General features: G+C 47.8%; 3 protein-coding genes across 8 annotated transcripts in view; 2 read left to right on the top strand and 1 right to left on the bottom strand.

Moving 5' to 3' along the window:
- Positions 1–612: 612 nt before the first annotated feature.
- Positions 613–4,626, bottom strand: TCF23 (transcription factor 23). The gene is made up of 3 exons (XM_061156219.1): positions 4,235–4,626; positions 3,289–3,531; positions 613–1,416 (listed from the first exon to the last, which is right to left on the bottom strand). The coding sequence occupies exons 1-3, from the start codon at positions 4,454–4,456 to the stop codon at positions 1,237–1,239; spliced, it is 645 nt and encodes a 214-aa protein (XP_061012202.1). The 5' UTR covers positions 4,457–4,626; the 3' UTR covers positions 613–1,236.
- Positions 4,627–18,507: 13,881 nt separating this feature from the next.
- On the top strand, positions 18,508–20,903 carry PRR30 (proline rich 30). The gene is made up of 2 exons (XM_061156101.1): positions 18,508–19,608; positions 20,778–20,903. Exons 1-2 carry the CDS (start codon positions 18,508–18,510, stop codon positions 20,901–20,903), a joined length of 1,227 nt encoding a protein of 408 aa, XP_061012084.1.
- The window catches only part of PREB (prolactin regulatory element binding), a 30,138-nt gene continuing 27,034 nt past the window's right edge, over positions 20,806–23,909 (top strand). The window contains exons 1-6 of one of the 6 annotated variants that reach the window (XM_061155004.1): positions 20,819–21,307; positions 22,394–22,586; positions 22,774–22,994; positions 23,184–23,264; positions 23,365–23,489; positions 23,695–23,868. In XM_061155004.1, coding sequence (XP_061010987.1) covers positions 21,173–21,307; positions 22,394–22,586; positions 22,774–22,994; positions 23,184–23,264; positions 23,365–23,489; positions 23,695–23,868 — 929 coding nt within the window. In that variant the 5' untranslated portion in view covers positions 20,819–21,172. Of the gene's footprint in view, positions 21,308–22,393; positions 22,587–22,773; positions 22,995–23,183; positions 23,265–23,364; positions 23,490–23,694; positions 23,869–23,909 lie in introns of all 6 variants that reach the window. The other 5 variants (XM_061155005.1, XM_061155001.1, XM_061155002.1 and 2 more) reach the window with 5 other exon arrangements.

Here is a 23,909-nt window from a genome sequence, read left to right as displayed (position 1 = left end):
TGAAGTTTAACAAAAAGGTTGTTCCTTCTCTGTCTGGGCTTCATGTGCCTGATCTAAAGCCACACCTGATCTGAAAAGTTCCTTTCTGTATGTATAGACTTTGTGATCTTTCCTCTAACAACTTCTACAGGGCCAGAGATAAATTCCATCAAAGCACTATCTGATTTCTGGCACCCCATGGCAGGACAGGGGGAGAGCCTGAGAGGGCAGTGCCTGTGGGGAGGAGCTGGCCCAAGAGAGCTCATTCGAAGACAGACTGTGGAAATAATTCATGAGCCAGTGAGGCCTTCAGCCAAAATCATGGAAGGAACCCAGTGAACCCAGGCCTATCTTGTTTGTCTTGGAGGTTAGGTGTCTAATATAATGGCAGATTGTCATTATCCCCTGGAAAAGATACACATTCTCCTTCTAAGGTCCTTCAAGGATGTAATTGAGTCTTCATACATAAGGCCTTAAGGTGTTGGGATGAAATTTCAAACCAGGCAGCTAGGACCATGTACAGATGTCTCTGCATCCTGGAATGTAAGCAATGTAAGCTTTCTGGCTTAACCTGTAAATATAACTCATATCAAGAAAAGAGTGGAAGGCTGCAGGGCCCAGAGAGGGAGAAAATGTAGTGATGAGGGGCAGCTGGAGAGACCGGGATGCAGATACAAGACTCCTAAATTCCTCCCTGCCTCTGACGTCTAGTGAGCATCTTGCAGTGCAAATAGCAAAGCATGTTTCCTTCTTCAGTGTCCCCTCTGTCTATATGGCCCAGGCTCAGCTCTGTTTACACTCACAGCTGCCAAGAGCCAGTCTGGCCCCTGGTCTTCCCATCAGCCCCTGCAGCCTCTGCCAGCCTCGGCTGCTACCTCGGCCGCCTCAGCTGCTACCTGTATGCCTGTGGTCTTGCAATTGCCCAGGGTTTGTGGGAACCTCAGGGGAGAAAAGCAAGGGACAGTGCACAAATTCAACTTCCAACTCAATCAAACCCTTTCCTCGCCCACTCCCCTTGTAACTGCCACAAGGGAGCCCCTGGGGCACCACCCGTGGGTGGCAAGCTGAGGCTCTATCTGCTCCTGGTCCTCCTGAGTACTCTCATTACAGAGGTGCCCACTGCTCTGCGGGGGCCCAGAGCTGAGCCTGAATCAGATCCGATGGGTGAGAGGCAGAATGAAGACAGGTGAGGAGTGGCAGAGAATCCAGGTCCCGAGGCTTGAGTCGCAGTCCAGGAGAAGGGGGCAACTGTGACGATCACTTGTCACCGGGTGCTGGTGACAGTGGTCTGGTGGGAAGAAGGGCGTCTGCCTCTCCAGAGATCTGGGGCCCGGCCTCTGCCTCCTTTGTTCTTTGGCCCGAGTTGGAGGCTGTGGTGGAGTCAAGGCCAGAGCACCCCAGGCCTCCGGCGTAGAGACGAGATCGCATTGGCCACTTCTGCAAGACACAGGGAGGGCACGAGAGTCAAGCTCATTAGCAAAGCCCCTTGTAGCCCCTGGCACCCAAAACTGGGCCTTCCCTAGCCTCCCTCCCTGGGACTACCCCCTCCCACCACCACGACTGCACTGTGACAATGGTCCTGGGCTCACCCGCACTCCTGCCTCACACCTCCTGACCACCTGAGCCTGGCTGAGAGGCACAGGAGGACCTGTCTGAGGAGAGCAATGGCCACAAGAGGAAACTGCCCCCACCATGGTGGGGAAGGAGGTGGGCAGCCGCCAGGGGCTGGGTGGTGGGGAGGGCGGCCAAGTGGGGCAGGGAGAGGCTCCTCCTGACACTGAACAGTCCTGCCCCCTCTCTCGCCCAGCACCCACCCAAGTGCCTATGGCCACAAACATCAGTGCTGCCCACTCTCTCTAAAAGCAGCAGGCTTCTCAGGCCCGTCCATCCTTGCAGCAGGCACGTGGGCAGTCCCAGAAAATGCCATGTTGACTCTGCCCTAAGACCTGCCCTTCTCTTGACAGCCCCCCGACCCAGTGGTTGAGGGCCCCTGCTCCTGGGTAGCTACCCCACCCCACCAAGCTGCCAGGGTTCTAGCCCTAGCCAGGCTCTCATGTATTCATTCTTCAACATGTTTATCCATCACCCGCTTCATGCAACTGCCTCCCCTTGCTGCCATCTCACAGCTAAGGAATGACTGTGCCACCCAGGGACTCTGCACCAGGTGCCACCACTGGCATTTCTGAGTGACCCCTTTTTGTTTCAAATTCTTGCATTTTAGCTGTATTTACATCAAAGAAAAATATCTTAAGTCTCAAGACATTTCAGAACTATGCTGTTTAAGGGAGAGAGATGGTGACAAGTATCCTCCATAAAAATAAAGTTGCTATCCTCAGAGAGCAAAGATGACCCTTTATCACAGTTACACTCTGCAATCGGCAACTTACTCTGCACCGCCCCCTCCCACCTCCACCCCTGCGGCCTGCCTAGTGGCTATGAGCCTGGGGTCTAAAGTCAGACACTCTAGGGTTCAAACAGCATTCAGACACTTAACCTCCCTAAGCTTTGTTTTCCTTGTCTGTAAAGTAATTCTCAATTGGAAAAAAAAAAAAAAAAACACCTTCATTTGGTTCTTGTGTGGATTAAAAGATGAAAATGCTCTAAAGCCCTTAGTCCAGCTCCTGGAATAACTTAACATAATGTTATCAGAATGTTAACTGTTATTGCAATGATGATTATTATTAATCATACTTTTCCTTCATGATCTCATTTCATTCCCTGGAAGCGAAGTCAGACTCACATTATCTTCCTTTTTACGTATAATAAAATAGAAGTTTGGGAAAGGTAGGTGGCAGACTGATAAGTTCTGTATGCAGTACGCCCTCCTCCCTGACTGCCCAGCCTCTGCTGGTCCCCTACCCGGCTGGGTGGCTTCCAAAGTGATGTTTTCTTAGACCAACCCCTCCTGAGACAGAAGTCCAGAGGACACCAGGGCCCTGTATGGTGGCATGAAGGCCCTGGAATCTAGGAATCTCCCTAAAGTGTGGTTTTCTTCCCCAGGCCCCAGCCCTGGAAACTGCCCACTTCGCTCCTCGACCACCAAGTGCCTCAGAGTCTTGGGGCCTCTTAAGAATTTCCCTCCCCTTGGAGGAACCACATTCTCATGGAGTCATTTCTAATCATCATCCCCACTGCATCCCATGAGAAACACAGGGTCAGCCCAGTCCCAAGAGCCTGCCTCAGCTTCTCTCCCTCTGAGAGAGCAGGAAGCAGCTGGTCCCAATGTCAGCTGTGCCCAACGGATGGGGCCTGAGTTCAGGGTTCCCCATCCCAAACCCCCTTCCCCAAGGCCCCGGGCTTGTGACCTACCTTGAGAGGGTGCAAGTAGCGGAGTCCACGCAGGAAAGGCGGCCAGGCAGGGCCGGGCATCTCTTGTCCAAGCGTGCGGGTGAGGTGGGCTATGTAGCTGGTGGCCAGCACCAGCACGTCCAACTTGGACAGCTTGGTGTCGGGCGGCACGGCCGGCAGGGTGGCCTGCAGGGCCAGAAAGGCCTGGCGCAACGTCCTCACCCGGCTCCGCTCCCGCGCAGCGTTCTCAGGACTGGCCTCGCTCTGCACAGAGGCCCCTGGTGAGTGGATCTGACCAGACCCCCATCGCCCCTGGGTGCTAGGTGTATCCTAGGGCAAGGTCTCCTGCCAGAGTAGTAGCAAGCCAATCGGCAGAGACCCAAGGGCCTCATCCCCTCTTTGTCTGCTCTCGACCCGGCCCCACTTTACAGCGGAGGAAACAGAGAGAAGACCTCGCCTGGGCTCAGAACTGCGAGCCCTGGCCTCTTTCCCATCCTCTGCTGGGCCTCCCTCGGCTCTTGCCCCATCAACACCTAACTCTGAATCCTGCTTATCAGGATGCCCCGGGTCCACAGCGAGCGCACAGCCCTGCCCTGCTCTGCTCTGTAGGGCTGACCCTGGCCCAGCCAGGTCCTGAGATGAGGACGCGGCTGTGGTAAAGAGGAAAGGACAGCAAAGCCCACTGGCCCTGCTGCTTATGGCTGCTCTGGGACCTTGGGCAACACCTCACTCCTCTGGGTCTCAGTTTCCTCACGAGAAGTCAGCTGGGCCAGCTCTCTGAGCTGCACTCTGGTGAAGGCCAGTTCTGACTTGTCCCAAGCGTGGAGCCTTGGAGCAGCAGTTGACCAGTGTCCCCTCTCTTGAGCAGGACAGTAACCATGAATGAGACTCTGCCATCAGAGATGACACTGCAGCGCCTCCCATGCCTGCCTCCCGCAGCTCCCTCTTCAGGCCCCGACTTTCTTACCCGACCCCGAGCCAGGCTCCTGGCCCTGGCTCCTCGAGGGTTCAGGGCAGCTCGGCTCCATCTTTGGTTGCTCCAGCTGGACTCTTCCCACAGGTCCTGCCCTGTCCTGCTCAGGCGGTTCCTCTTCCTCTCAGTGCCTGCTGACAACCTCGGCGTGGCCTTGGCTGGGCTCTGGCCCAGTCCTGGCATGGCCCGTGCCCCTCTGGCCTCCCTCTGTGCCATGCACACCCCTGAGGTGTGGTGCTACAGTCCCCAGCTCCGGGACGCAGTGCCCAAGGGAGCCCTTAGGCTCTCGCTAGCGGGGCAGGCTGGTCATCCAGCCAGCAGTGTCTATATCTGAGGGAGCTGGCGCCAACTCATTCCTGCTCAGCTCCTTGCTCTGGGAAAACCGCCCACCCGGCACAGCCCCCGCAGAAAGCCTCCTGACTGCCTCCCAACCGGCTGAGGGGTGGGGGTGCTGGACGCGGGGAGTGGCCAAGCCCTGGGAGGAGGCCCCTGCAGAACAAGGCAGGAGCACGGTGGGAAAGGAGCACCCTTCCCGGAGCCCTGCCTGATGCCGCCGGTGGTCCTGGGATAGACCTGCTGCTTCAGCTTTGGGGCTCAAGTCCATGGAAGGGCCCTGAACTCCCTTCCCGGTGCCAGAAGCCTGGTTGTGTACATCCCTGAAAGGACCTTCCCTCACCTTTGCCTGTGAGCATGACCTTCTGGCCACAGGTCCTCCTCCCCCTACCCCAAGCATGTCTCCTCTTTCCAACTCAGTACTGTAACTCTTACCTCTTTGTCCCCCTGGAATACCTCCCTCCAGCTCTGCCAGGGGAAAAGCTACCCATCCTTTGGGCATAACCCCACCGAACCCAGAACCCACATCTCCCTGTTTGATTGGTACCCCATTCCATGCACAGTCACACCCTGATTAGCTTCCTAATGGTTCACTGTTCTAGATCAGTACAGGCCAAGCACTGTGGTAAGTACTTCACACATATTATCTTATTTCTTAGACCAACCTTTTAAGAAAAAAAGACTCAAAAAAAAAGAAAAAGAAAAAAAGACTCATGTCATCACTTTACAGAAGGGAACACAGAGGTATTCAGAAGTGAAATACCTTGCACAATGTCAAACACTGAGCAAGTGATGGAGGTGATGAAAGCCCAGGAAGTCAAGTGGGACTTGGAATGCTGCCCCTCACCCTATGCTGCTCTGCCTTGGGTGGATCACTCACATGTCTGTTTCCCTGTGAGACTCGAGGTCTTTGAAGGCAAGGACCAGGTTGTTTGCTGAGCTGCCTCAAATCCTCCATACAGCTGGTTAGGAGGGGACAGGCTGAAGGAATAGCCAGCCTGCCAGAGTCACCCCTGACCTTGAGTTACCACCCCTCCCTGCAGCAGAGTCACTGCAAGTCCCTTATCCCCCAATCTTAAATGCCAGCAGAGACAGAATAAGTAACGGGAAAGTACAGAGAGATCAGAGAAACAAAGGAGGATGTACCGGGAGACAGACATTCTGCCAACCAGAGAAAGGAAAACAGAGGCGAAGTAATACTGACTTGAATGTCCATCAGTAAAGAAGTAATGACATTGATTTAGGTATATTCATAGTGTGGAATGATATGCAGTAATAAGAAGCAAACCAGTGTATAGTGACCTGAAAAAACTCTCCACAATACACAGTGAAGTGTCGAAACCTAGTTGTAGATCACTATGTACTATAAGATCCCAACTAGGCAGTTTGACTGTCTAAGAGCAACACCTGTCTCAGAAAATGGGAAAAACCTAAAGTTCCAACAACTCCAACAGGCTGACCATCCTGTTCAGGGCTCGCAAGATGAGACTGATATGAAACATTTCTGTGCTTTACCTGAGAGATATACACATTCTCAGGGGCATAAGAACCTTGCCTTATACAAGAACCTCTCTGTTATTGAAACTAAGGGTCATCAGAAACTATTGTGGCAATCCTCTTTGGGGTCAAAGGTCATACCAATCTTGAAAGACCTATTCACTGTACCCTCAGGACAGAAAAATGGCATATGGATGGAAAAAGCAATAACTGCATACTTTTCAGACATAACAGAACTGTTTTGTGTTATAAGTGTAGTTACTCCAAAGTTATCAGATGCCAACCTTCAAATGATGAGCTAAGAATCAGTGGGATGCTCATCTCAACACCCTCAGCCCTGTTTTGAAAAGCTGCCTACAGAGAACTCCACTGCCATAAACAGATAAATTGGGCATTCCAAATCTAACCATCCGTGAGATGAGGAGTGGCCCATAGAATGAGTAGCAAGTATTTTCAGACTTTCAGTTCAATATTGTCTTTCTCAGAAGGCATTTGGGTGTGGCTAAGGCAGGCCTCTCCCAAAAGCTTCCATCCAGGGCCCATCTGAAATGCAGTCAGGTCAATGTCAAAGCCAGACTTCTAAGGGACCTCATGAAAGCCCTTGGCAGATGGTAAATGGTATGATCTCTCCTTCTGGAGGACCTTACCTATCAGGGAAGGAGTGAGCTCTCGCTGCAACTTTTCTGAGTCAGGACACAGATAGGAAGGAAGAAAAAAATTAAAACTATACCTGCAGGCACATGGAAAGAGATCTCCTTGTGCCCAAGTGCATTCATACACTCTCAAGGAGCTCTTCTACCCATATGCTCAGTCCTCAGGACTGCCAAGTCATGGCCAGTTTAACCTGGGACTTCTCAGACTTTCATCTTAGGACTCAAGACTTTCAACTCACCTCAAGACTTTCACTTCTCAGATTTGCATCCTCAGCAGAGATGCTAGAAAGGAAAGGAAAACTCACACAATGAAAAACAGTGTCCACAAAGCCCCAGAAGGTGAACTAAGACAGGGTAAGCCTGATGTACAGGGGTGGTGTTTCCCAGGTCAAAATCCAGGGAATGTTTCTATTGCTCCAGTATCTTGCACAAGTTTCCTATCAGGCTGCAGAGCAGGCAGACTGGGCCTCCGCAAGCTTGTCTTGAAGGCATGAGGGCTGAGATTCATCTACAGGGCACAGCTCAGGTCCATACCGTGCCTGGCTATCTCTGCTGGTACAGGACTACCTGCATGCACCTGTGTGGACAGTTCTGTGAAGTACAGCTTTGTCCCAGCCTTGGGCTTCGTCCCTAACAATCAGGCCATGGATATGGCAGGGCAGGTTCTGCCACATTGGTCCAAATGGGCTTCATGGAGAACACAGACAGACGATGGGTGAAGGCACAGCTTCTGCCATGCATTCTCTCTCTTTTTTAAAGTATTTTGTAATTTAATTTACTTATTTATTTTTGGTTGTGCTGGATCTTCATTGCTGCACTGGCTTTTCTCTTGTTGCCACGAGTGGGAGCCACTCTCTAGCTGCTGTGCGTGAGCATCTCATTGTGGTGGCTTCTCTTGTGGTGGAGCACAGCCTCCAGAGCACAGGCCCAATAGCTGTGGCGCAGGGCTTATTTGCTCCGCGGCACATGGAATCTTCCTGGATCAGGAAATGAACCTGTGTCTCCTGTATTGGCAGGTGGATTCTTCATCACTGAGCCACCAAGTATTCTCTTTCGAAGTTGGTCTGGGACATCTGTTTCTTGAGTAGGAAACAGGTAGGGTCCCAGGAACTGGTCTAACTAATGGAAGTTGGGCCTAATGGCTCTATCTCGGCCTCTAGTACTGATGACAGATTCTCCTCCTCCTGGGCTTTGTTTCAGCACAGCACCACCAGCCCCCACTATTTCAGGATGAGGACGAAGCCCCTTCACAGTTCACATTGGGACTGGCTCTGTCTACAGAGATGTGGAGAGGAAATGGATATAGATAGAGTAGGATCATTTTCAACAAGAACTTGAGCTCCACCTCCCAGGAGTTGTCATCTACACCTGGAACAATGACCTCTTGAATACTATTCACATTTGAGGTCCCTTTGAGAAAGAAGTACTCAGTAAGCTCAGAATCTATCTGTATGGCCAGGGGACTGGTGCGAAGGGACAAGAAGAGTAGCCTTCTCCCTCTCTTTCTGGAATAGTCATTGATATTTCTCTCAGTGCCTCAAGTGCTATAGAAACAACCTGGAAGTGTGATTACTTCCAGTCCAAAGGAAAAATGCACTTTTATTCTTTTTCAATCTTATGTCTCTAGATATATTCCCATTTATTTTTGTTTTGTATTTTATTTGCACCCAACTCTTTTTTTTCTTGGTGCCACTCAGTATGAGAGATCTTAGTTCCCCAAGCAGGTATTGAACCCAAGCCCCCTGAAGTGGAAGTGTGGATTCCTACCACTGGACTCCAGGGAATTCCCACACACAACTCTTTTTTGTGTTTTTGATCAGTGTTGCCAAAAATATGCCTATATTATCAACCTGTTCAAAGATCAGCCTTTGTTTTTTTTTAATATTCTGTATCTTTAAAAATTATTATAAAATGTACCATTTAACTATTTTTAAGTATACAGTTCGGTGGCAATAAGTATATTCACTTTGTTGTGCAAAAATCATTGCCATCCCTCCCCAGAGCATTTCTCATATTGCAAAACTGAAATTCCATACTTATTAAACAATAATTCTCCATTTCCCCTACTCCCAACACCTCTGAACTTTCTGTCTCTGAGAATCTGGCTACTTTGAGTCCTTCATGTGAGTAGAATCATGCAATATTTGTCCTTTTGTGAAACAATATTCCATTGTATGCATTTATCACATCTTGTTTATCCATTTATGTGTCAATAGACATTGGGTTATTTCTATCTTAGGGCTTTTGTGAATAATGCTGCTAAGAACATTAGTGTACAAGTATCTCTTTGAGATCCTGCTTTTGATTTTGGGGGGTATTTACCCAGAAGTGAACTTGCTGGATCATATGATAATTCTATTTTTAATATTTTGCGGAACAACCATACTGATTATTATAGTAGCTGCATCATTTTATATTACCACCAGCAGTGCACAAGAGTTCTAATTTCTCCACATCTTCCACAACACTTATTTTCTGTCTTGTTTTGTTTTATAATTGCCATCTTAATGAATATGAATCCCTATTCTTTTGAAGTCTCTATTTCACTCTTTTTAGCCTTATTTTTATTTTCTTTCTTCTCATTTCTTCCATTTTGCCCTAGTGGTAATTTTCCAACTTCTGGAAAAGAAAGCTGGGTTGGTTTGTCTTTGAAGTTCACTGTGATTTGCTAAATGATAAAAGGAACAATAGAACAAGAAGACTTAATTATCATAAACATAACTTCGCATCTAATAACACAGCCTCAAAAATACATAAAGCAACAACTGAGAGAAATGCAAGGAGAACTATATAAATCAACAGTTATAATTGATTTTAATACATCTCATAAGAAATGCTGGGCTGGATGAAGCACAAGCTGGAATCAAGATTGCCGGGAGAAACATCAATAACCTCACATATGCAGATAACACCACCCTTATGGCAGAAAGCAAAGAGAAACTAAAGAGTTTCTTGATAAAAGTGAAAGAGGAGGGTGAAAAAGCTGGTTTAAAGTTCAACATTCAAAAAAGAAGACCGTGGCAACTGGTCCCATCACTTCATGGCAAATAGACAGGAAACCATGACAGACTTTATTTTCTTGGGCTCCAAAATCATTGCAGATGGTGACTGCAGCCATGAAATTAAAAGACACTTGCTCCTTGGAAGAAAAGCTATGACCAACCTAGACAGCATATTAAAAAGCAGAGACATTACTTTGTCAGCAAAGGTCCATCTAGTCAAAGCTATGGTTTTTCCAGTAGTCATGTATGGATGTGAGAATTGGACCATAAAGAAGGCTGAGCACTGAAGAATGGATGCTTTTGAACTGTGGTGTTGGAGAAGACTCTTGAGAGTCCCTTGGACTGCAAGGAGATCAAACCAGTCAATCCAAAAGGAGATCAGTCCTGGGTGTTCATTGGAAGGACTGATGCTGAAGCTGAAGCTCCAATACTTTGGCCACCTGATGTAAAGAACAGACTCACTCGAAAAGACCCTGATGCTGGGGAAGATTGAAAGCAGGAGGAGAAGGGGATGACAGAGGATGAGATGGTTGGATGGCATCACTGACTCAGTGGACATGAGTTTGAGCAAGCTCCAGGAGTTGGTGATGGACAGGGGGGCCTGGTGTGCTGCAGTCCATGGGGTCACAAAGAGTTGGACACAACTGAGTGACTGAACTGAACCAAACCGAACTTAACACATCTCTTTCAGAAAATGATAGATTAGAGATACATAAGCAGAGATACTGAATTATAATTGATAAACTCAAATACTAGATAAACTCAAATATCCATAAATTGATAAAATTGATAAATCCATATTTATGATAAATCCATAAAACTGATAAACTCAAATATCCATAAGTAGAGGACAAACACTGGACATTCCTGGAGAGAGTAGAAATAGAAAGAGTATCAAGGCCAACTTTTAAATTTTACTCTGTATATGTATGCATCGTTTGGATTTTTTAATAATGGAATTTATCTGTGCATTGTTTGTTTACTTCAAAGAACAAGAAAAGCTAAAAGGCAAACAAGCCTTTGGTTCAACTGGCTGGTTCAGGTATTTCCACCACAGTACTGTCAAAGTCTTGTTGAAATCAATATATAAGGGGATAATTATAATTCCTAGGCTAGAAAACTCATTTACAAAGTAGGAAATAAGAGCAATGTGCTATGTAGCACAGGGAGCCCAGTCTGGTGCTCTGTGATGACCTGGAGGGATGGGATGGGGGGAGGGGAGGGAGGCTAGGAGGGAAGAGATGAATGTATAATTATGGCTGATTTGCATTGTTGTGTGGCAAAACACCAACACAACATTGTAAAAAAAATTTTAAATGTAAATAACTGAAATGTGCATACACAAAAAGAGTAATGTGGGAAAATTTATGTAAGTAACTAAAGACTTTATTTAGATACAAACAAGCACTCAAGGATATGGCAAATCAAGTTGCTGAACTACAAAAGCAACTCACAGAGGGTCAGAACACAGAAGTGCAAATTACAGTTCCCACTTGGCAAGTCTCCATAGCAGCTAGTTTGAGAGAATATATCGATCAGCTTTGGAAGAATAAGAAAAGAAGAATCACAGAGACAAATCTGATAATACTCATTCCAGCACTGGCCAGAAAAGATAATGCTTTGCTCAACAGACTTTAAGTATTTCTGTTGCGATAAATGAAACTAACCTCTTAGCTTGGTGTTATCAGGCAATCGATATATTAGTTTGCCCAGCTTTCCTGGTTCTGAGACCATGCATCAAGCCTCTTTCTGACCCCCAGGCAGTTCAGTCTACATGATTTGAGAGAATCAGTGATGTTGAAAGCAGTATGTCAATCCCTGCAACTATGATTTCTCATGGTAAATTAATTATGTGGATTCTGATTACATTTTGACTTCCCAAATAGACTATAAAGGGAGAATATGCAAGTCCATGTGAGCTACTTTTTAGGGTAAATTTATAAATTGGCATTCTGGCACTTACCTCAGGCTGTGTGTTTCAGCTGGCAGAGTCAAGAGCTCATTTCTTATCATGGAAAGTGAGAGTTCAGATATAACTGCCCTCCTTGATGACACATATATATGCCACTTCTGGAAGGCAACTCTCTAAAGAAGGCTTGCTTCTGAGAGGGAAAGTGTCCTGAGAACCTCACTGAAGACTGCAGTCCCTCCTTTCATGGACAAATTCATGGAAAAGCTCATGCCTGGTCTATCAATCTATCTTAAATTTACAGTATTCAACAATTGAGTTTCCCAGGTGGCTCAGTGGTAAAGAATCCACCTGCCAAGCAGGAGACGCAGGTTTGATCCCTGAGTCAGGAAGATCTCCTGGAGAAGGAAATGGCAACCCATTCCAGTATTCTTACCTGGGAAATCCCATGGACAGAAGAGCCTGGCAGGCTATAGTCCATGGGGTCACAAAAGTGTCAGACACGACTTAGTGACTAAACAGCAGCATTCAACAATTAGGCAAAAAAAATCAATAAGGATATAGAAGACTCGAGCAACACAATAAACTAAATAAACCTAATAACAGGCAATAAAAAAACTTAACAGGCATTAAAGAACACTCAACAACAATAGATAAACAGTATTCCAAAGTGTTCATGGAACATTCTCCAGAACAGAACATATGTTAGGGCATAAAACTAGCCTCGGTTGATTTAAAAAGATAAAAATTTGACAAAGTAGGCTGCTGCCAGTGCCCCAGTCCCCACGGCAAGCCACTGCCGACCCCACCTCCTCAGGAGACCCTCTGACACTAGCAGTGACAATGTACACCTGTATTCTCCTGGGAGTGTTCCTGAACATCAGTATACCTACATTTTTTGAGCTTTTTGTGGAAACTGTCTACCCAGCTCCAGAAGGAATTACTTGTGGAGTTGTCACTTAACTAATACATTCATGGGAGTATTTTATTGTTTCTCACATTTTATCACACAGAGTTGTCTTGGTTCAATTGGTGCCTTCCTGGGTCCTGTTTGCTCAATCTCCTCTTCATTCTGTGCTTCAGGGAATCCTATGATAGACTCTATCTTGATGCAGGTGTCTCAGTTTACTAGTAGACTTGAAGGAGTTTAGAGACTGGAAATCAATACTGCACACTACACATTTGCTTGGAATTGCACAGGAGGAAAAAAAAAAGGAGGAGAGAGGAATTCATTCAGAGGTTTTGTTAGGTTACAGATTATCACATTAATTTAATTACTACTAGGTAATAATAATGTGGAACTTGAGTGATAATAGTGGATTTAAAACTAAAAAAAAAAAATCCAAAAATAGATATGCAAAAAGCAACAAAGGTTTACTGTATAGCACAGGGAACTATAGTCAATACCTTGTAATAACCTATAATGGAAAATAATTTCAAAAATAATATATGTGTATGTGTATAACTGAATCACATACACAACAAAGAATTCTACTTTTTGAAATTTTGTAACATTTATCTTTTGGCCAGCTTTTCTAAATGTCCTATGGACATCTAATAACAATGTATGAGATGCTGCTGCTGCTGCTGCTGCTGCTAAGTCACTTCAGTCGTGTCCAACTCTGTGCGACCCCACAGGTGGCAGCCCACCAGGTTCCGCCGTCCCTGGGATTCTCCAGGCAAGAATACTGGAGTGGGTTGCCATTTCCTTCTCCAATGCATAAAAGTGAAAAGTGAAAGTGAAGTCACTCAGTCAAGTCCGACTCTTAGCGACCCCATGGACTGCAGCCTACCAGGCTCCTCCATCCTTGGGATTTTCCAGGCAAGAGTACTGGAGTGGGTTGCCATTGTCTTCTCCAATGTATGAGATACAAAATTTTAAACAGATTTGTGTAGGATATAAGATGAGTATAAATTAATTAAATATAAATCTATTTAAATTATTAATAACATCATTCAAGATGTTATTCCTATTTTTTCTGCACTTTATAAAATATTCTCAGAGAAATATTAATATGTCTATGGATGATTGTATGTTTTTTCCCCTTATATTTCTTCTGATTTTTTGCTTTATGTATCTTTGTTTCTTTATTGTTAGGTGTCTAATGATTTATGATGTCTATCTTCTTTGTGAATTATACCTTTTATCATTAAAAATATTCATCTTTAAAAAAAATTCATCTTTGTTACATTTAAAATAAATAAATAAATAAAATCCCACAAAGTATGTTCTCCAACCACAATGGAATAGAAATCAGTAATAGAATAAATCTAGCAAATTCACAAATATGTACAAATTAAACAACATACTTCTAAACAATCAGTAAGTCAAAGAAGAAATTGAAAGGAAAAGTAGAAATTATTTTGAGATTCATGAAAACAAAAAAACAACACCCTAAAACTTATGGGATGCAGCTAAAGCAGTGGGAAAGAGGGAGAATATATAGCTGTAAATGTCTACATTTTAAAAAGAAGAAAAATCTTCAAACTAATGATCTAATCACATTTTAGGAAACCAGAAAGGGAAGAAAAAACTAAGCTCAAAGCAAGTAGAAGAAAAGACATAATAAGGATCAGAACAAAAGCAAATGAAATAGAAAAATAATGGAGAAAATGAAAAAAAATAAATGGTTCTTTAAAAAGAACAACAAAATCAGGGAGAAGAAAAGGATATTTGCTCTCATCACTTCTATTCAATGTCATTCTGCAGATTCTAGCAAGGCAACTAGTCAAGATTTGGGCAGGTAGGGTAATGCCTTCCCCAAAGGTCCGTTTTTTAATCCCTATAACCAGTGCAAATGTTAGGTTACCTGGGAAGGGGAAATTAAGATTGCTAATCTGCTGATTTTAAAATAGATTATCCTGGATTATCCAGTTGGTCCCAATGGAATCACACAGGTACTTATAAATCGAAAAGAGAGGCGGAGGAGTTCAGAGTCAGAAGAAGGGTCATGGAGGGCTTCCCTGGAGGCTCAATGGTACAGAATCTGCCAACCAACGCAGGAGACACAGGTTCCATCCCTGGTCCAGGAAGATCCCACATGCCACGGATCAACTAAGCCTGTGTGCCACAACTATTGAGCTTGTGCTCTAGAGTCCCGGAGCCACCAACTACTGAGCCCACATGCCGCAGCTACTGAAACCCCCATTCCCTAGAGCCTGTGCTCCACAACAAAAGAAGCCACTGCAATGAGAAGCCCACACAACTAGAGAGTAGCCCCTGCTTACCGCAACTAGAGAAAAGCCCTCGCAGCCACAAAGACCCAGCACAGCCAAAAATAAATAAATAAATAAAATTATATATATATATATATATATAAAGAATGGTCATGGAGATACAATGGTGCTGGCTTTGAAGAGGAGAGGGAATTTGGGCAACCCCTAGAAGCTGGAAGAAGAAACAAGAAAATGGGTTCCCCTGAGAGCCTCCAGAAAGGAATACAGCTCTGCCAACATCTTGACTTTAGCGCAGTTAACAACTCATGTTGGACTTCTAATCTGTAGGACTGTGAGATATATATTTCTGTTGTTTTAAGAAGCTAAGTATGAGGTGACTTGTTATAGGAACAACAGGGAACTGGAACAATGGTCAACAGATTTTTGACAAGGATACTAAGACAATTCAGTGGAGAAAGAATAGACTTTTCAACAGTGTTGGGACAATTCTTTGGCATATGCCAAAGACTGAAGTTGGGCCCCTACCTTGCAACACATACAAAAATTAACTCAAGTGGATCATAGATCTAAATTTAACAGGTAAATCTGCAAAAGTCTTGGAAGAAAACAATAAATCTTTGTGACCCTGGGTTAGGCAATGTCTTAGATAAGATACCAAAAGGAAGCAAGGAAAGAAAAAAATAAATAAATTGGACTCTAATTTAAAAGATTTCATCAATCAAAGGAGACCATTAAGAAATTAAAAAGATTATCCAGAGAATAGAAGAAAATATTTGCAAATCATGTATCTGCTAAGAGACTTGTATATACAGATAAGAGACTTCTTTATCCAAAATACACAGTGTTACTCATTCAGTTGCTCAGTCTGACTCTTTGTGATCCCTTGGAGTGTAGCCCGCCAGGCTCCTCTGACCATGGAATTCTCCAGGCAAGAATACTAGAATGGGTATCCATTCCCTTAAGAACACTAAAAATCCAACAATAAGAACACAAAAAACCTAATTAAAATAAGGGCCAAAGATTTGAATAGATATTTCTCCTAAGAAGATAAACAAATAGCCAATAAGCACATAAAAAATGCTCACCATCATTAGTCACTAGTGAAACGTAAATTAAAATCCTAATATTATACTACTTCACACCCACTAGGATTGCTAAAATAAAAAAGACAATAGCATGTGTTGGTGAAGATAGGAAAACTTGGAAGCATTGTGCTTTGCTGGTGGGATTCGAAAATGGTACAACTAATTTGGAAGATAGTTTGGCAGCTTCTCAAAATGTTAAATATAGACTTATCATGTGATTCAGCAATTCTACTCACTGTTATCTACTCAAGATCAATGAAAACATACGTCCATACAAACTTGTACAAGAATTTTCACAGCAGCCTTGCTCATAATTGACAAAAAAAGTAAAACCAACAAAACTGAATGGGAAAACAAAATGTGGTATTTCCATATAATATTATTTGGTGATGAAAAGGAATAAAGTAACGATACATGCTACAACATGTAGGAACCTTGAAAACATAATGCCAAGTGAAAGAAGTCAGACACAAAAGGTCACATGTTGTATGATTCCACTCATATAAAATGTCTAAAATATGCAAATCCATAGAAACAGAAAGTAGATTTAAGGAACTGGGGGGAGGGAGGAATGAGTGACTGTGGGTATGAAATTTCTTTGGGGAGGGATATAAAAATGGTCTAAAATTATATTGTGGTGATAGTTGCACAACCCTGTGAGTATAACGAAAAAACAGTAAATCACACACTTTAAATGAGTGAGCTGTATGGTATGTGAATTATATCTCAGTAAAGCCATTAAGAAAATAGATGTAAAAGCATATAAGCAGGATGTCCCTGGCAGTCCAGTGGTTAAGACTTCATGCTTCCAATGCAGAGGACATGGGTTTGATCTGTGGTTGGGGAACTGAGATCCCACATGCCATGTGGCATGGCCTAAAAATTTAACAACAAAAAAAAAAAGCAAACAAACAAGAACCCATATAAGCATATCCAAAGAGAGTAGAACTTAACTGTTTTCATCTCCCTGCCAAATATAGATGTAAATATATGAGGTAAAGGATGTATTCATTAACAGTTGGGAGAATTCCTTTCACGGTGTATCAAATATCACTATATACACTTAAAATGTATTATAATTTTATTTATGAATTATACTGTGATAAAGCTAAAAATTATAAAACACAAAGGATTTTTTTTTAAAGCAAACATAAAAAAACAAAAAAGCAAACATATAAGCAAATCCAAGGAGGGAAAGGTGTGGACCATGAACCACGCTCAGAAAGCAAAGGAAAACAGGAAGTTGAAGGGAGCGCCCAGCCCAGAGAGGCTATACAGTTGGGGAGAACCCTGGCTGGAGGAGGTGTTGGGAGCTGTAAAGTACAAGGGCGCAGAGCAGAGGTGGGGGCTAGGCCCAGAAGGAGAGACTGAATGCCCGAAAGAATGGTGCTTGCTTCAGTTTTGTCAAGAGCCAGCCTTCAAATGATCTCTGAGAGAAGGTCCTAGAGCCTTGATGAGGAGAGCCTATGATGTCAGCACCCGGCCTTTGTGACATAGGCACTAGGTGCCAGGGAGAACTGCTCCAGGAAATGGGGTTCCCAGCTCCCAAGGGGGGCGGCAAGGCCGCCCCTTAGACACAGTCTCCGTCTCCCAGAGGCTTTCACCAGCCGGCCCCACTGCTACTGCCGCTATTGAGTGTGAAAAGCCATCTGGGTTGGGGCCAGGCTGAGTCAGAGGACATCAGCGTTAGGGAAGACAGGGATTGGGACCACCAGAGTGCCACAAAACCAGGATGCTCGCAGAGTCTGCGATTTGGATTTAAGAGAACGAAAACCTGTAATAGAAGACCTCCTCCTGGCTGAAGGACTGAGGGCAACACTCAGACCAAAATCTGAGTCAGAGTGAGTTTAGGGTGACAGACGCTGGGGGCAGAGAGGGGCATATCTACCATTTGTTGACTGTATTTCCCTCTCTCCAAGGTCCCCTCATCACTGAAGTGCCTTGAGAAACGGCCCAGAGGAATCTTTATTGGTAAGAGTTCCCAGGACCACAATACCCTCAATTCCTAGTTCCATCTCAGTCTCCATCTCCCAATTCCCCTCCTCTAACTCCAGCCTCTCCACCCTACCCTCCCTTGCCTCTCCTCTCCTCCTCTGTCTCACCTTCTCTGGAGCTTTTGGCCAGCTCTTCTGACCCCAGAGGTGATATGGATTTAGGATTGTGGCAAACCAGCCTGTACATAGTACATAAGCCAGAGCCAGAAATGGACCCAGTCTCCCTGTGTTACGGACCCTGTTTCTTTCTCTACAGATCCAATGGGCTGTGTCTTCCCCCGCGGCCCACCAAGTTAACTGTTGCTGCCCCTCAGCTCCCAAGAGGCAGTTCAGATCCTCCATGCCCTCCACCCCTCATCAATGGCCGGCTGCAAACAAGTGAGAGACCACATTTAGAGCCAAGCTCCTGCCCGAACACTCAGAGAACCTGGTACTCCAGGGCTGGGTGGCTCCTTCGAGTGCCACCTAGAGCCATACCAACACCAGGCTGGAGCCACATTCTGTGCACAGAAGGTTTTGATTTCTCAGCCACTTCAGGCTTCAGAGATACTGGTCTTGCGTCTGCCAGGTCTCTGATCTCTGGTCTTGGCGCCCCAATCCTTTCCGGATTCAAGGCAATGTTGCCTCCAAACAAGGCCCAGGTGCTGCTACGGAACACAGCGTCCCCTGGGCGGCCCCCTCAGGGCCCCTCACAGACTGCAGACTCCCTTTTCTATAACCTACAACCTCAGTCTCGCCAACAATCACTCCGCTCCACCCAGCCATCTTGCTCTCCTCCCCGATGGTCCCACTCTGCGGGCTCCCATCTCTACTCTTCTGACTCAAATTCTGACTTTGTCCTACATCCCTGCTCTTCTTCTCTTTCAAATTCCCCCACTTTCTTTCATCAGAATTGCCTCTCTCTTTCCCCTCCCTGTTCTTCCTCGCCTTCCCGCCGGCTATTCCCCTCTGCTACCCTCACGCACTCCTCCTCGCCCTCTCAGCCACAGAACTCCTCTTTCCCCGGCTCACCTTGCCAGTCGCCTTTCCACCTCGAAGATCTACCTACCTCCACTCTCACGTCCCCGAGCCCCAGCCCACCTTCTCTTGGGGTCCACTCTAACGGCCAGGCATGGCACTCGCATCAGTACAGGAAAACCAGGTCCCCTGGGGAGGAGGGGGTATGCGTGGCAAGCGGGAAGGACCCTGCAGAGTTCAAGGACCCAGGAGCCCTGGCCCAGGCCCTGGTGCTCCATCTGGGGCACCGCCGTATCGCCCACGACTTGCAGCTACTGCTTTTGCAGCGCCTGTGGCTAGGCCAAACCGACAAGGCCCCGGTCGTGGAGTACCCTGTATGCCTGGTGTGTCTCCGGCTCCGCACCCCCTCTTGCCCCATCCCCAGGTACAGGACTGGACCCAGACTGCTTGCTTTCCCCCAGCTGCTGCCCTGTACCCAGGGCAAGGAATCCGGACCGCTCCGCATGGGCATTGGCTTTGGCCTCCGCCTGCCTCAGGGCCAGGCCAAGGCCCTACATCTGCTGCCAAAAAGAAAGCCGGAGGAAGCAGGGCCTCAGGCCAAGGCTGCTCAGGCCAGTGGGTGTCAGGCCCAGGCAGCTCAAGCCCCAGCAGCTCTGGCCCAGGCAGATCTAGGCCTAGGCACCCTCTCCCAGAACGGGAGCCTCAGGTCTGCAGGCCGCCAGTCACTAAACTCCACGCGCCATTCAGAGTCTCTAACTCAGGCACCAAAACAGGCTATGGTCCACTTGAAGCCCAGGCCTTCCTCTGCCCCAAAGAGACCTGCCTCTCCAGGGCCCATTCCCCAAAAGTCACCACTCTAGTTCCAGAGCCACGGAGGCCCCCTGGAGCACCTCCTCTGAATCCCACCAACCCTGCCCGGCCCCAGACCTCAGGGAGCCCCCGAGACACTCTGAAGGGCTGGCTGGCTGGAGGTCAGGTGTGTTCTCCAGTCCTGAACCCGGGGAGCCCCTTGTGGAGTCTGCTTTCTCCTGGCTGAAGAGGACCAAGGGCATCTGAGGCCCCACCCAGCCTTCTGTGTATCTAATTAAAAAAAAAAAAAAAGCCTGACCCTGCAAAACTTGTGTTTGCGTCTTGCTGAGCAGATACTGTGGGTGGCTGTACCTTCAGGGTGACCAGAACCCAACAAGGGGTGCAGGAGAGTCAAAGTTAACAGAATGGTCAAGGAGAGTGCACGCACTATATCTGAAGAGGTCAAGGGACCCACAAGACCTGAGCAACTGAGAGATGCAGAAGGCTCCGCCAGGCCCTTCATACATTTAACTCAATTTGGTAGGACAGTTAATGGCATCCCCAGAGATGAAGCCACTGGGTCCCTTCCTCTGGTTGCACCTCAGATTAACAAAGACTCATGCTGACGTCGCCAGGGACTAGCAGGTGTTCCCTTGAAGGGAAGGGCAGGCCTAGGGTTCACTGCAGAGAAACAGGGAATCCCCACATCGGATGGAGATCAAAAACTCAAGGGCCCTCTCAGGAGGATGGGGTGCTAAGCAGAGACCTTCAACTGCCTGGGGGCCAAGTTGCCTATCTGCCCACGAACCCTGGAGCGGGTGTGGAACGTTGAGAATGGCCAGCTCCCACCTCTGCAAACTTCCTCTGCTACTGTAAATAGTAGCTTCCTCATACTAGGAAGCGGTGGCATCGGGATTTGAAGCCAAGTTTCCTTTCAAGTTCACGCTGCCTCCGTTTAAGAGGCAAAAGAGCCAGGAGTGTGACCTTGGATAAATCACTTTGTCTCGGGGCAGGGCGGTAAACATAAGGGCTACGCTTGACGAGTCTGCATGTCACTCTTTAAGTGTGGACAGCCCTGATCCGAGGATTTATTAAAGGTTTATTAACCTCCCTTAATCTTTTAGCCTGCCCCCGCCCTGAGCCAGACATTTCCGTGAAGCGGCGGCCCGCCTCCACCGCCCCGCAAAAAGATGGCGTAGTTTGCAGTCATCTGAAAGCGAAGAACGGAATTCACGCACCCGGGTTCCGCCAGCCCGAGGCCGGCTAGTGCTGACGCGTATCGGCGGCTCTGCGCCTGCGCGAGGAGAGCGGGCTAGGTGCGCCTGCGCGCTGCGGGTCTGCGAGACCGGGTTAGACTGCCCCGGGCAGTGTTAGGGACACTTACAGTGTGGTTAGAGTTTCGGCAGCTCGGCGGGTGTGAGAAAGGTCTGCAGTCCAACCCGACCAAGGTCCACAGCGGCCGGGACAGCAGTCGAAGGCCGGGCGCGGCATGTCCCGGGGACCTCGACGCCGACAGTGAAGCGCGCGGCGAGCGGGATGGGTCGGCGCCGGACGCCAGAGCTGTACCGGGCCCCGTTCCCGTTGTACGCGCTTCGGGTCGACCCCAGCGCGGGGCTGCTCATCGCTGCGGGCGGAGGAGGTGCCGCCAAGACCGGCATAAAGAATGGGGTGGTGAGTATACAGGCCCGCTGGGGCCGGGTCGCACAGCGGGCTGAGGGCGATTCCCGGAGGTCTGGGAGCGGGCCGCACCCCCGCTTCGGACCCTGCCCCTCCCGGGTGGGAACCGCGGCGTGCCGGGCGTCCCGGCACGAATTTGTCTTAAACCATTCACTGGTGAATTGAGAGGCTCCTAAGGTAAAATGAAAACTGCACACAGCGCTGCCTAGGCAGGAACGCTTCAATTCGATCTCAGGAATCAACTCCAGGGGTCGTAACCTGGCTTTCTTGGAGAGACTACATAAGACTTGTCTGTCTGCCCACTGGTAGCGGCGAGAGTGAAATATAAGCTAGGATTCTTCACTGTTTTGAGAGTTATCATGTTGTTCTGCAAACTAGACGTGATAATCCCAGCCTTGCTTGCTGTACGCAAGAAAGTGGAAAAAAGGTGAAAGTGATAGTCGCTCAGTCGTGTCCGACTCTGCTACCCCATGGACTGTAGACCGACAGGCTTCTCTTTCCATGGAATTCTTCAGGCAAGAATACTGGAGTGGGTAGCCATTCTTTTCTCCAGGGGAGCTTCCCAACCCAGGGATCGAACCTGGGTCTCCTGCATTGCAGTAGATTCTTTACCGTCTGAGCCACCAGCGAAGACCAGTACACATTGCTGCTGCTAAGTCGCTTCAGTCGTGTCCGACTCTGTGCGACCCCATAGACGGCAGCCCACCAGGCTCGCCTCGCCCGTCCCTGGGATTCTCCAGGCAAGAACACTGGAGTGGGTTGCCATTTCCTTCTCCAATGCATGAAAGTGAAAAGTGAAAGTGAAGTCGCTCAGTCGCGTCTGACTCTTAGCGACCCCATGGACTGCAGCCTACCAGACTCCTCCATCCATGGGATTTTCCAGGCAAGAGTACTGGAGTGGGTGCCATTGCCTTCTCCACCAGTACACATGAGTGAGGCTCAAAAAAGAAAAAAGTTTGGAAAAAGTCTTTAAACTAGAAAATGCGGGTAGCAGAGGGGGTGGGGCTTCAGACTACAGGATGTAAGTTTGCCCTTGAGGTGCTCTCTGAACCTTGCTTGTCCTGGTTCCCTCTCCCACAGCACTTTCTGCAACTGGAGCAGATTAATGGGCGCCTTAGCGCCTCTTTACTACACTCTCATGACACAGAGACACGGGCCACCATGAACCTGGCACTGGCTGGTAACATCCTTGCTGCAGGGCAGGATGCCCACTGTCAGCTCCTGCGCTTCCAGATCCATCAGCAGAAGGGCAAAAACAAGGCAGAGAAGGCAGGTGAGAGCCTCCCTGCTAGCTTTGGGCAAAGGGTTAAATGAGTGAACTCTTGCTCATCTTGGTCTCTGAAGAAGTGGGACTGGAGGTGGGATTATGGTAGCAAGAGAGAAGCTGATGTTGGCCACTGGAAAGGGCCAGTAGGACTTACTCTAGAAGCCTGGAACCTGGCAGGCTGTTTGTGTTGCAGGTTCCAAGGAGCAGGGGCCTCGACAAAGGAAAGGGGCAGCCCCAGCAGAGAAGAAGTCTGGCGCTGAAACCCACCAGGAGGGGGTGGAATTCAGCGTAGAGAATTTGCAGGAAGTGCAGACAGACTTCAGCCGTGATCCACTGCAGAAAGTTGTGTGCTTCAACCATGATAATACCTTGCTTGCCACCGGAGGGACAGATGGCTGCGTTCGTGTCTGGAAGGTGTGGTTTGGGGAGGTGGAGGATGAGTGTCAGTAACAGCAAGGCCAGAATTGTGAGAAACTGAACCTGGGTCCTGGGAAACTTGTGAGTAAAGCCTGCACCGAGTGACCATTAGTAAAGAAGAGGAGTGGGTATCATTTGCACTCTTGCCAGGTACCTAGGCTGACTGTGGTGGTGGTTTGGCTGCAGGTACCCACCTTAGAGAAGGTTCTGGAGTTCAAAGCCCATGAAGGGGAGATTGAAGACCTAGCTCTGGGGCCTGATGGCAAGGTGAGGAGGTGAGAGGGTGGAGAAAGTAGGTGATTATGCTGCTTGTCCAGTAAGTGGATCCCCCTAACTGTCCATCCTTGGAATCTTAATCCCTGAATAGTTGGTAACTGTGGGCTGGGACCTTAAGGCCTCCGTGTGGCAGAAGGATCAGCTGGTGACACAGCTGCACTGGCAAGAGAACGGACCCACATTTTCTAACACGCCTTATCGCTACCAGGCCTGCAGGTGTGAAGACCCCAGAGGGTGGCTTAAAGAGGCGCAGCCTAGATGTGGCGGGGGAGTGGGAAAAGGCCGGGGGGAAGCTGGTGGGGAGGGGATCGGAGCCTTGTCGGGTGTTACCCCAGACCTGACCAGGGTGCAGGAGGGCACAGACCTCTGAGGAGGGCTGGGCAGGCCCCGGGAGCTGAACAGCCTCTCACCTGGCCCCCAGGTTTGGGCAGGTTCCGGACCAGCCTGCCGGTCTGCGACTCTTCACAGTGCAGATTCCCCACAAGCGTCTGCGCCAGCCCCCTCCCTGCTACCTCACAGCCTGGGATGGCTCCACGTTCCTGCCTCTTCGGACCAGGCCCTGTGGCCATGAAGTCATCTCCTGCCTTAGTGTCAGGTGTGAGACAGCGGTGGCTTGGCTGGGTGTGAGGGTGCCCA

This window comes from Dama dama, chromosome 11 (genome assembly GCF_033118175.1).
Source record: "Dama dama isolate Ldn47 chromosome 11, ASM3311817v1, whole genome shotgun sequence".
Classification (NCBI taxonomy): domain Eukaryota; kingdom Metazoa; phylum Chordata; class Mammalia; order Artiodactyla; family Cervidae; genus Dama; species Dama dama.
Note: the sequence above shows the minus strand (reverse complement) of the source record. Positions and strands in the feature narration are given on the sequence as shown.